Consider the following 13,053-nt stretch of genomic DNA (forward strand, 5'->3'; position numbering starts at 1 on the left):
GTTGGCACACGAAAAAGTCTAATCAAGTGAAGTTGTGGCGCTGGTTATAAAGAAAAATTATGACTTTTGAGAGACATAAAAAATACATAAAACATCAGGTTTCTGTAATACATAAAACTGAATAACAAAAATGTGAATATATTAATGAGATAAAAAAAAATAGCTAATCATTGGCGGAGAGAAGGTAAGTAACTGTAGCCTTGCATGAGGTTTTGAAATATGTTGATCGAGCAAAATGTCACAATTTTAAACTATCTGCTTCAGTGTTAACGAATCATTTGAAAACAACAACAACAACAACAACATCAACAACATTTGAAAAAAGATGAATGAAAACTACATTTCCATTTTGCTGAAACTTCTAATGGAGTATTTAATCCTCTGGACTCCTCTTCCTGAGTAAAAACAGAAGTGAAGACTGATTCAGATAGTCTGAGAGCAAGCACTGAATGTGTGTGTTGAGAACACCACTCAGCATTAACACAACTTTTCATTCTCAGCCTTTTGTGTGTGTGTGTGTGTGTGTGTTGTTCTCCGGCAGCAAAAGAACCCAAAACAAAACAAACAAAAAAAAAAAACCTTCAAACAACTTCCACCGGCTCAACAATTAGATAATTTGCACGTGCGGAGGACTCCGGTTATGAATGGGTGCACCCCCACCCCCTAAGTCCCGCCCCTTCCGTTCCCACCGACGGACCAATCAGCGGCGGCGGTGCGCATCGATGGGAGGTCACGTCAGCTGCCGTCGTGTCGGGATTGGAATGTAACCGACCAACAATCTGAACAACTGAGCACTCGGTAATTGGACAAGAGGACCCCGGACTGCCGTGTTTTTCTGCGGAGCGTCTCTCCCCCCCGCCCGCCCGCCAGCTGCCGGTGTCGGTCCGGTGTCGGTCCGCCTCGTGTCGACCGGCCAACTTCGCTTTTTTTTTTTTTTTTTTGGTCATTTTGCTGCCTGGCTTCTCCTGCTGATGAGCTTTTTTTTCCTTTCTCTCTCTCTCTCTCTCTCCCCCCCCCCCTCCTTATTCTTTAATATCAACCAGCGTCTGTGACAAATAAGAGACATGCGGGGATTCGTCAGGTTACAGTTGTACCGCTGAGCCGCTCCTGCGCCCCCCCCACCACCACCAACACCACCTCCTCCGTTTCCTTCGCCTCTCCTCACACGGGACCATGGAGTGATAAAACAAGGGGGAGAGGCGGGGGGGGGGACGGATTCACCCCGAAGCTTTTGGATCCGGCCACATCAACTGTGGGCTTTTTTTTTTTTTTTTTTTTTTTTTAGGGGAGGGGGTGCGGGATTTTTTTTATTTATTTTTTTTATTTCTCATGTCTTCCCGACTTTAACATCCAAGCCGGGATATACCTTTCCGTCTGGGAGAGCCTCGGGGACCCCTGCTGCTGTTCATCTTTGGTGGGGAGGGAGGTGGGAGGTGGGGTGGGGGGGGACAGAGAGAGAGAGAGAGAGAGAGGGAGAGAGAGAGACTAAGACAGAGAGAGAGAGTTCCCACACGGCTGTCGGACAGTTTTCCATTTGAATAGCCCCGCACACACAGCCGGCCTGAATGAGGGTGCGAAGACGCGCCGGGGAAGAGAGCCGCCGCTGCATGTGATCCGTGTCCGTCCGAGAGAGTCCGGCCACGGCTGGGGCTTTTTTTTTTTTTTTTCATTTATTTTATTTTTTTTTTTAAAGACCCCCCCCCCACCACCACCACCACCACCTACCCAGCTGTAGGCGACATGGTGAAACTCTACAGAAGAGGGAGAAAGCGACACCACTTTTAAAATCGCCCACATGCACTGGATCAATTGCTGGATTTGGGAACCGAATACGCCGAAGGGGGGTTGGGGATCCGTGGAGGCTGCCGGAGGATGGAGCGGTGTAGTCGGGGTTGGTGAGAGCCTAACTTCGGGCCACTTTGCATTTCTTATTCCTAAACAGCTCGCCCCCGCTCCCAGGACACATGCAGGCCAAAAAACGCTACCTGATCCTGCTCTCCGCCGGTGCGTGCCTGCTGCTTCTCTTCCACCTCGGAGGGGTTCAACTTCCAGCGGCGAGCAGGAGCCGGCACGACCGCAGCCGACATGCGTACCGGCCCGACCAGCCCTGGCCGCACTTCTCGGACCCTTTACACCCTTTCCTGCCCTGGGACCAGCCGGACACCGAGGAGTACAACCTGCACATTTCTCCGAGGCAGAAGAGGGACGTCAACGCGGGTGTTTACAAAGGCAAGCGGTGCCGCATGGATTCATGCTTTGATTTCTCTCTGTGCCACAGGAACGGATTCAAAGTTTACGTCTACCCGCAGCAGAAGGGGGACAAGATCTCCGAGAGTTACCAGAATATTTTATCCACAATCGAGGGGTCGAGGTTTTACACCTCGGACCCCGGACAGGCGTGTCTGTTCGTTCTGAGTTTGGACACTCTGGACCGGGACCAGCTGTCCCCGCAGTACGTCCACAACCTGAAGACCAAGGTCCAGAATCTGCCCCTGTGGAACGACGGCAGGAACCACCTCATCTTCAACCTGTACTCGGGGACGTGGCCGGACTACACGGAAGACCTGGGCTTCGACATCGGCCAAGCCATGTTGGCCAAAGCCAGCATCAGCACCGAGAACTTCAGGCCCGGCTTCGACGTGTCCATCCCCCTGTTCTCCAAGGAGCACCCGAGGACCGGGGGGGAGAGGGGGTACCTCAAGTACAACTCCATCCCTCCTTTTAGAAAGTACATGCTGGTGTTCAAGGGGAAGCGCTACCTGACCGGGATCGGCTCGGACACCAGGAATGCCTTATATCACGTCCACAACGCGGAGGATGTGGTGCTGCTCACCACCTGCAAGCACGGCAAGGACTGGCAGAAGCACAAGGACGCACGCTGTGACAAGGACAACGCGGAGTATGACAAGTAAGTGACAACTAATGACACACAACGACAACAACTCTGTGGCTCGACTTTTCTGTCGCTCTGATATCTGTGCCAAAGACCTTTCGACCCCGGCAGCGCACCAGGCGCTAATCACAGTATGTGTGTGTGTGTGTTGTTCTTCCTGAATGAAACTAGATAGAGCCATTAACTTGTAGCAGAATATAAACGGAGGCTTTTTTTTTTTAATCAAGTGTTTAAGCTTTTATTTAATCGTGAAAAAGTCTGTTTTTTTAAATTTAGCTCTGAGTGACCGTGAGCCTTAAAATGACCCCCGAACCTGCAGGTCATAGTTGACCAGCCCTTTAATGCCCCACTACATGGCTGGGTTTTTTTTTTTTTTTGCTTCCCCACTCCACCTCCCCAGTCCCTTTCAAAGCATGACATAAAAGATCAACAGTCAAGTCTACCCCCCCCCCCCCCACACACACACACACACACACACACACACGCCTCCATCACAGCCTTTCCTATGAAGGCATCCACCCACCCCATCCCCACCAGTGCCACCACCTCCTTCCAGCTCCCCTCCGTAGGAGCACTGCTGCGGCCTTCTCACCAGGATGTGCAGGGACACGTTTGATTCGCAGCCTGTGTTTAGTGCAAATTAAGTGAAAGTCAAACCGTGGGAGTGTTTTTTTTTTTTTTTTTTTCTTCTTCTTCTTCTTCTTCTTCTCCCCCCCCCCCCCCCCCAACCCCCACTCTTTAAACTCTGAAATTAGCATCAGCGTTAAGTTGGCCTTGTCATGACAAAACTCCACTTCCCACACTTTAAATGTATAGCTGGAGTATAGCTCGCGGTGTGTAACCAGTTTGGTTGAATTATGAAACACTTTAGTGCAGCTAAATCAGCCATAATGGGTTAATTATCACCTCCATTTCCAACAGCCAGTGCCATCGTTTCCACCTCGCCCCCAGGGACAGTTGATTACCTCTAATTTTGGAGGTCTCAGTTTTGTCAAGGTGGTAATTAATGATCACTCTTGGGATCAGCAGCTGCACTTGAATGTTTGGTATGTTTTTAATACGGGAGGAGGTGTCTTCTGATGTTTACATAGCTGGATTACGCGGTGAACTCCGCTGTCAGGTTCACTTGTCTCTGAGTGACGTTGGTTTGATCTACATATATCAGCCCGTGGATCCCCATGCCTGTGTGAAGCCCGGAGAAATTCGGGCATGTGATAACAGCGCTTGTCCGCATTGTTCCTAGAGGGGGTGTGTGCAACGTGTGCAACCTGTGCATACGCACTGAATGTCAAGGTGAAGGGAAAGGAAAGATGCTATACATGTGGAAAGTCAGGCAACACATATTTGCATTTGGTCTGCGGGGAGAGATAAGAGAAACATTTTAACTAAACACATGTTGGGTTCAGAGAGGAAGAGACTCTCCTTGAACTTGAAATGAACTCAAAAACCTCTAACTCTTCGCAGACAAAGTATAATGCCAGAAAAAGGGAGTTCTACCAAAACTTCACAAGCATGCACTTGTCTATCCATTTGTCACCCACCCCTCCTTTCTTTCTCTCTTTCCAACGCACACACTCATCATGTCTCCCTGGATGCCTTAGGCTCGGTGTCACCTGGGGAGATATGTCATCCATTATCTGACATTCCAGTCAACTCTGGACAGCCCACCTCTGCTCCGCTCGCTGCTCTCTCTCCCAACAGATCGGGGCCTTGTTTTCCCAGAGGCACCCTCTGCCGCTGGAATATCTCAGCGCCCACAATCAGCTGATTGACGCAAATGATCACAGTCGAAGCTCGGGGAAATTGGAAGCATTCTCTGCCCTCCAATTCCACCGTAGTGTGTTTCACAGTTGATTTATTTTGATCGATGTTGCGGCTTGTTAGTCATTTCCCAGATCGATAACTATGTTTGATTTCTCCACTAAAATTTGATAAATCCAATTTTATTTTAATACAACGCTCTCACAGTGCTTATTGTGGAGATTGAGCCTGGTTGTTGCATTGAGCATTTCAGTCATTTTCACCCATATCACTGACCTAGATTTGACTTTTTCTGCTGACTTTTAGAACTGCATTTGCTGGCTACAGACCGTTCAGCGTGCTCGCCTCCTTTGGCATTGGTCAACACAGCAGAAGCAATACATTTATGATTCAGCAACCTGTTTAAATTTAATCAAACTGATGGCTTTCATTTTAATCTAATTTAAACCCCTTTGGGTTCCAGCCTGTGCTTTACCAAAAAAAAAAAAAAAACTCCTGACTTCGCTCTCCCAGGTAAAAGGATCTGTGTGCAGGCGGCCAGCCAGGGCTGGAGCTATATTTCCAGAGGCCGGGGGGGCACGCAGTGCTGTGCGGGGGCATTGTGGTGCAGACTGAGGAATGCACACACGTGTCAGAGCAGCTGTTAGCGGTTGAGGAAGGAGCACTGCCAAGGCAGGCTGACTGCATAGTGTATGTACGTACTTCGATGCTCTCTGAATGTAGCTCGATGCCTACAGAGAGGGATGCGGTGACACACAGACTGTACTTGTTTGCAATCAATACACATCCTTCCACAAATCACAAACATACACTAAGGCATACTTGTATACACGCTGTCATGGCTGCTGATGCTGCATCCTGATTCATCCCTGCCTCCTGACCTTTGACCCACGCTGGCTTTCAGAGGAATGCTTCTCCACTGAGGAATGCAGCAGAGTCTAGAGGCTAGTGGAAGTCAGTATATGCGCACCTGAACCCCACACACACACACACACACACACACCATGCTCCACACATTTATTCAATTGATTTCCTTAGCTGCAATAGCTTTCAATTGGAGTCAAACGCTGATGAAAGGGCCCATTCACTGCTACATCATCCACTCAGTTTTCAGGGCTGCTGACAATGATCCTGGGAGAGCACAGTGAAAGGCTATTATGGGCTCACCAATTGAACATTTTTCACATAAGGTGAAAGTTTGCTGCAATGCTGTGACTTGTGGTGACTTAAACATTTTTTTTTTTTATACCGACACCCACCTCCCTGTAAATGTGGTTTCCTTTTGTTTCTTCCGTTTTCATTTCAGTTTTGGGAAATTAAGTGTGCATTGCTTTTAAATGGGGAAATTTGTTTTGTGGTATACTACTTTCTGTTTCAGTAGTGAACCACAGTGTCTGAATTTTTAATTTTTTTTTCACTGTGTTATCCCACCAAAAAAAAAAAGAAAAGAAACAATGGTCTAATCATCTGTAATCCTGATGTGTTGTACATTTAAGCAGCTTTCCATAGACTGGCACATTTAACTCAACATTAAACCCACTCTGCAGGTACTGTAAGTGCTCTGTATTCCTCTTTCAAGTGGATGAGCCTGCAGATATCAAAAGTACAGTCCCGTCTAACATCATAAGTCAACCGCTGTAGCACGTCATTATAACTATTGAGTGTTCCATTACAGTCTGACTGCACGCGCTCCCTTTTATTTGCTCTTTGTAAAGTTTTTCCCCTGCAAATAGCAGCGTCATCATCCTCCCCATTTAATACTTAACCAGCTTTGTTGGCTCATATTGACTTTGTACTTTAGCTACTTCACTGGCAGCTGCCGCTCAAGGTCACCTGAGGGACTTGAAAACTTGGAGGGAGAGAGGGAGGGTTACAAAAAGAAGTAGAGGAAGAGATTTAGGGAATGAGAAAATCAAGAGAGACCATATCTGTGTTGAGCGTGTATGTGTGTGTGGAAAGGAGTGAGGAAGAGGAGCAAGTGGGTGTGAGATTGAGTAATAATAGCACGAGGTGTTTGTTGGGAGTATGGTGCGTGAGGTGGGATGAAAAGAGATGGAGTCCAGAAAAACCGTGCATGCTGTGGGACTTTTTCCCATTAGGAGTCAATGACAGTAACATCAACCAAGCGCTGCAGTATTTTCATTTTCACAACTGTGTCATCAGCACAATTTTTCCCACTTTAGAAAATCCCCTCAAAAGCGTGAGAAGCTGAGAGAGAGAGGAAAGAGGAAACGGGCCAGCTTCTAACACGCTCCCTACATCCGCCATCTTTTTTCCTCATTTGCAAGTTTTCCCTCTTTCTATTTTGCCGCCCTTACCTTTGTTTGGTTCTGTCTACTTTTCTTTTCTTTTTTTTTTTTTTTTTAAACCTCTCTCTCTTTTTAAAATCCCTTCTCTCTCTCGCTCTCACAGAAAGATTGATGTGATTTGGCTCAAGGTGGCTTCCTGCCACATTTCCATCTCCTGTATGATGAGGCGCTAGTTGACATTTTCTTGATACAACGCCACAGAATGAGAGGAAGGAGCCGGCCTGGGCCAAGTGAAGAAAACCAGCAGCACTTCCTCCACGCCTTATCTCAGTGAAACACTGTTATGAGTGGGAATAGCAGCGTTTACCTCAATGTTGGTGGACTTCTGTCGGAGGGAATGGAGTTGATTTGGAGCGAGGAGCAAAAACACAGTCATGTTGCCAACTCACTGTTTGGAGGGTGTCACACTCCCTGGGTTGTCGCTGTTTGTTTTTCTATAGTTAGATTAATAAATCATGAATATTTCATGATCGCCTGCTCTCTCTTAGATAAAGTACCGAGCTTGTGATGGAGAATGTAAATTAGTTTGAACGTGGTGCATCTTAATTAGGACCCTTTGATATTATGTGCTGTGCGTCTGTGTAAGATCTGCTGATTTAAGTCCATAACTACACAAAACCTCTGTTTGTTATTTTATCTTATCGGGTTGTCAATCCATAGTTCATCTCCTCTGACTCTCACCATCTCTGCTCTTTCACGGTTCTCATTTTAGTTGACTCATTTGTGTTTTGGAGTTAATCCAGCTTCATTTAATTTGATCTGTGGTGACTCTGGGTAGATGTCTGCTTCTTTTTCTCACCAATTGTGCGCCCTGTTGACACACCACTTGTCACAGTAGCTGACATTGTTATTTCACCTCATGGGCCATTTATATAAATGATTTGAGGTCTCTTTCGTATGACTGTGTTCTGTATCATGTTGTAATGCAGCTCCTTGTCATTAATCTGAATTATTCCGAGAATCTGTTTTTCATTTGATGACAAGTCCAGCGTCAGCTTGTCTCAGCTGTTTGTCAGTTGTTTGTGAATCCCCGTGGCAGCGGCTAACAATTGTTTTCAGCGCTGATTGATATGCTGATTATTTTCCGGATTAGTTCTTTGGGCCCAGAGCCATAAGCGGCACTTTGAAATTTCAAAGAAGATGAAACCACAGTTTGCTTTTTTTTTTTTTTTTTTGTGGAAACCCCCCCCCCAAAAAAAAATTGTAATTGTCAATTGCCAATCAAAACTGTTGTTGTAACTTTGTCAGTCAAGTCAATTAGTTGTTCCTCGAAAAAAATTCAGCTCCACTAATATCGGATGTTAGTTCCACGTTTGCATTGCTACTTGTTTTTGTCTGTGCATGTTGTGGGTGCTCATCCGTGTGTGTGTGTGTGTGTGAGAGAGATCGCATCCCCGTGTTTGTGTCTTTGTCTTTGGATGTGACCGTGTGAACACAAGCATATGCGTATGTGTGTCCACACAAGTGCATGCAGGATGACTGGGGTCACGACCTCGCTGTCTGTGCCCCTTGCTGAGTGACGAAGGCAAAGCCGCGCTTACTGACCCACATTCATTGACGGATTACCAAAGCAGCCAAGCTGCCCCTGGCCTCAGAGGTGGTGGCGGCAGTGGGGGTGAGGGGGGTCAGTGGAGGGGCAGGCAGCAGGAGACGGGAGGAATTGTGGGTTGGGGATGAACCCGTCTCTCTCTCTCTCACACACACACGCACATGCGCACGCACACACACACACTGGATCAGACAGTGAGGCATCCTTCAGCCCCCTTCCAGGCCAGCTGCTGGTGAGTTGGTATTGGGAGATTGATCAGCTGGGAAGGCTCCCCCAAAATGAAAATCGATGACCGTATTAGCATCGGCCATAGCCCCTGGAATCATTTCTTCCACTTAAAACTGCTCACTTCTACTCAGGAAGAAGAAAAAAAAAAAAAAGAAAACTGGTCTGGTGGTTTATTGTGCTCGTGGTAACGGTAATTGAAAGAATGAGGAATAACAGGGCATCAGAGTGCCTTCCATTCTCCATCACTGTCAGGAAATGTTTAAGGGGAATGAATTAATGAGAGACACAGATACAGGAGTAAAAGCTGTAAATCCCCCTTTCCTCTTTCTCATTCTGTCACTCTTGAGGCTCTCTCGTCCTTAACTAGTGCTGATACAGTGATGTAAGAAGTTTTGCAGGGGGACAGACAAGTGAGTGTCTGCGCGGTTTTTTTGGGGATGGCCCTGACAGCAGAGCACTACAGAGAGAGAGAGAGAAAGAAGATGATTCGGTCTTTGCGAACGTAATTAAACAAGACGGGGATTTGACTGGCTGAGGCAAAAAGTGATGATCAGGAGAGACATGTGATTGGCTTCTCATTAAATTTTCTGCGGAAAAAGGATGAAAGGGGGATATGGCTGCTGTCTGCAGGTTTGGTGAGCACAGTGTGCTCTGAGTTCTGACATTTGTCTTGTCTTTTTTTTTTTTTTTTTTTAAGACAAACTATTTAAAAAAGGAAAAAAAAAAACTTTGCTGTCTAGGCTTTCTCAAGGCATGCTGTGACGGCCTAAATCTGCTCTGAGCGCACATTCCCGTCTCCGTCATTCCGGCTCTCCCATTTTCAGCTGCTGCAGTATTTGAGAGGAAGCGTGGGATTCAGTTTCTAACGGCAAAAATGTGTTTTCTATTTTCATTAATGACGCTCAATGGAATGCAATTTCTGGGAATTACGCACATTGTGATTTAAATTGGATTATGAACTCACTGTATCTGTCGTTGGCAGCACAGCGGCATAGTGGTTAACCTTGTTTCCCCACAATAAAAAGGTTGCGGGTTCGGTTCCCAGGCTTGGGGCCGTTGTGTACGGAGTTTTAATGTGCTCCCTGTGCCTGCGTGGGTTGCCTGCGGGTACTCTGGTTTCCTCCCACCATCATAAAACATCATGTTTAGATTAATTGGTGACTCTAAATTGTCCGTTGGTCTGAATGTGAGTGCTTATTCATTTCTGTCCGTCTCTGTTTGTTGGCCCTGTGATTGACTGCCGACTTGTCCCCGCCTTTGCTCAATGTGAGCTGTGATTGGCTCCGGCTTCCCCCCCACGACCCAGAAACGGATAAGCAGTAGAAGATGAATGAATGAATATAGCTTTTGCGTCAAACCATCAGAGAATTCTTTGGCCTTCACTGGTAGCAAGAAAGACTCATTATATGTCACTTTTTTAGATTAACTCCACTCCTGTATTCTACACAGTAGTGAGGAAGATTAGTTTGCGCCGAGCATCCTATCTGAGTTAATGCCATTTATTATAAAAAAATAAAAAAATAAAAAAAAATCTGTTCTTCTCTTGCTGTTATTTTTTTTTCTAAGTCCATTGGCGAAATGGTGACTTCAATAGAAGAAAATATAATGAACCATTCAGCTCTTTGCCAGACCCTAATTTCGGATTTAACAGTGATTTCTCTGCACATCCCATTTGCTCGTGTAGCTGCTGAAGTGGACACAGGTTTCACAGTGAGTGAATTAGGCTGCCCTTGTATGGCTGTTATCTCTTCGCTGCTGAACAGTGGAGCTGTGAGTGTTTGTGCATGAGAGGCCAGCGAGAGTGTGTGTGTGTGTGTGTGTGTGTGTGTGTGCGTGTGTGTGTGTGTGTGTGTGTGTGTGTGCGCATGCATGGAGAGGAAGTGGAGATCGCTGCTGGTTCCACTGCTCCCGGGGATTTGACTCGTCCGTCCCCAGGCTGTGGAGCACCTGACCACAGTCATCTCATCAGTGATGGGAGCAGCAGGCAGAAACTCTGACCCATATCCGCCACGAGTGCTGCCGCGGACACTGAAGGCAACAGTTGTGGCAAAAAGATAAACACGTTTCCCTCAAATAAGAAAATGATTAGAGCTTTTGTCACCAGTGGTTACAGATCTCACCTTCTGTTAGCTTGTGGCTCCCTGGAGGCGTTGCAGCAGCTTCAGTGGGGGGCGGGGGTTGGGTGGAGGGGTAGGGGGGTTCAGCCAGTTATTATGGCCCTGCAGAATGACAGCTTTTATGGTCCTGAGAGGCCGTTCAGCAAACACCTACCGATGGCATATCAATTGAATGGTAGATCGTTGATGCCCCCCCCACCCCACCCCCCTTCTCTTTTCGGCACCACGAGAGCAAAAACAAACACCTAAGCCCTCTGCTGGTATTGATATTCAAATAGTAATTGGCAAAAGGGGGAAATCTGAGTAAGGCCAAAGAGGAGGAGGAGGTGGAGGTGGGGGAAGTTTAAGAGGGTAATAGCTTAAAAAAGCATTATGTCACTGAAGAATGTGTGCGTGGCTCAGTGTTTAAGGGGCCACAATTTGGAGGAGAGAAAGAGGGTTTTGTTGGCGCAGATCAGGCTGCCTGGCAGGCTGATGGGAGGGCTCTTGTCCCCGTCTGGTTTCTCATGCTTTATGGCTCAGTTTGACTTCCACTCTGGGGGTGTAAAAGTTGTGACTGCCCTCAGGCCCTCCAAAGGGGTCCCATTGTGCTGAAGTTTGCTCTCTGTCCAGAGGGAATGCTTGTGCCTTGTTGACATGGCAGCCTCCCCACATATGCTCCCTTATTTCTCCCCCTCATGTTTCATCAACCCTGACGCTCCTCTATCGCCGCGCTGCGCATCTCTTTCCCGCTTGGTCTAAAAGCCTGAGCGACAACTGGCGGCAATGGCTTCTCACACAGCTCCAGCCTTCGGGAAACCGGGCCCTGGTTTGGCAGATTCCACGACACTTCACGGATCGGCGGCTAAGCCAAAACTAATGCAGGAGGCGGCGGCGGGGGAGAGGGTTACACGGGAAGAAGGCATCTGGTCTCACCGAGGAGAGTCTCAGTGTGCCCGGGAGCGTGGGTGTGTGATTGACCAGAGAGAGAGGAAGGAAAAGAATAATTTTTGGTCTGACGCTGCTTTTTCCCAGTTACCCTGCCAGTTTGGCGAGGCTGTTGCGTGGTGTTTATTCATGAGCTTCACAAGGGCCTCCTTTTCAGATTAAGTAGAAGGACTGCATGCTTGTTTTTGGGAGGTGATGCAGTACAAAGTGCAGCTGCTGGTGGCAACGTCGGATATTTTAAATGAACACCCAAACTCTCCCTTCGCCTCGGTTTCCTCTCCTCGATCTACCAAACTCTTGTTTCTCCTCCTTTCTCCTAAGCTGCCATTTTTCCTGCTTTACAATCCCACAGCCTGAAAAGCCCAGATACACAACAATTTCTTCATGCATGTGGGGGGAAAAAAAACTTGCCAGCATTACTTTTGACTTCTCTCAAGCATCTGCATGATTTCATTGCAACATGGATGGAAAGATTTGAGAAATAATGGCATTCTTAGCCATTTGAGTCATTTCCACAGAGATTCAGTTCAAGGTTGGGTGGCACTTTCCACGTCTTGGTGTAACATCCATATTTTTACAGGCTGTATTTAACTACTTTCCCACCACGCCTTTCTGCAGCTCTGTTGCAGAGATGGAGGACACTTGACTTTTTCTGTGACTTGCTTTCTGCGGTGTATCCTGCCTGGTGGCGTCTATACAGCCGCGTCCCTGTCCTCAATGCAAACCAAAGAAACATGAGTGGGGAAAGCAAGTGATCCGATTTAGAATCTAAAGCAGCGAGGGGGGAAAAAAAGGGAAAGTAGAAAAGGCGAGATGGGGATGAGGCGGGGGGGGCACGTAGCAGAAAGAGCAAGCGGAGCGTTCAGCTTTGTTTAGCAGCCCGACTGTGTCTATTTTCTTTGCTGGGGTGAATTGAAGTGCTTATTTCCCCAGAAAGTTGTGACACAGCAGCACTTTGTTTTCAAAGTGTCTGCATCTTGTTTGTCTTCGCAGCTCGCTTGCTAGACGCGAGGTTTTCCAGCTGTCTGAAGTGAGTCAAGTGAGAAGTGTGAGGAGAAGGTTGAATCGCCTCAGATTATGTAATTTGCAGGTTCCAGCAGTATCTCTGTGAAGATATGTTTTCATGTCCCTTGCTGAGCCGGTGATAGGAATGATGAGTCAGTCTATTTTAGTTTTAGGTAAGTGGGTTTGGTTCTAAGTGATCAGCTTTGATGATCTTGACTTAAATTCCTGCAGCTCTGCTGTATATTTTCAGTTGAAGACTTCCTG

The 13,053-nt window shown here is 47.1% G+C and overlaps 1 protein-coding gene across 1 annotated transcript in view; it reads left to right on the forward strand.

The window, feature by feature from the left end:
- Nucleotides 1-1,692: 1,692 nt before the first annotated feature.
- ext1b (exostosin glycosyltransferase 1b) overlaps nucleotides 1,693-13,053 on the forward strand; it is a 102,284-nt gene continuing 90,923 nt past the window's right edge. The window contains exon 1 of the mRNA XM_029513602.1: nucleotides 1,693-2,908. Coding sequence (XP_029369462.1) covers nucleotides 1,965-2,908 — 944 coding nt within the window. The 5' untranslated portion in view covers nucleotides 1,693-1,964. The remainder of the gene's footprint in view (nucleotides 2,909-13,053) is intronic.

The sequence above is a fragment of the Echeneis naucrates genome, chromosome 11 (genome assembly GCF_900963305.1).
Source record: "Echeneis naucrates chromosome 11, fEcheNa1.1, whole genome shotgun sequence".
In the NCBI taxonomy this organism is placed as follows: domain Eukaryota; kingdom Metazoa; phylum Chordata; class Actinopteri; order Carangiformes; family Echeneidae; genus Echeneis; species Echeneis naucrates.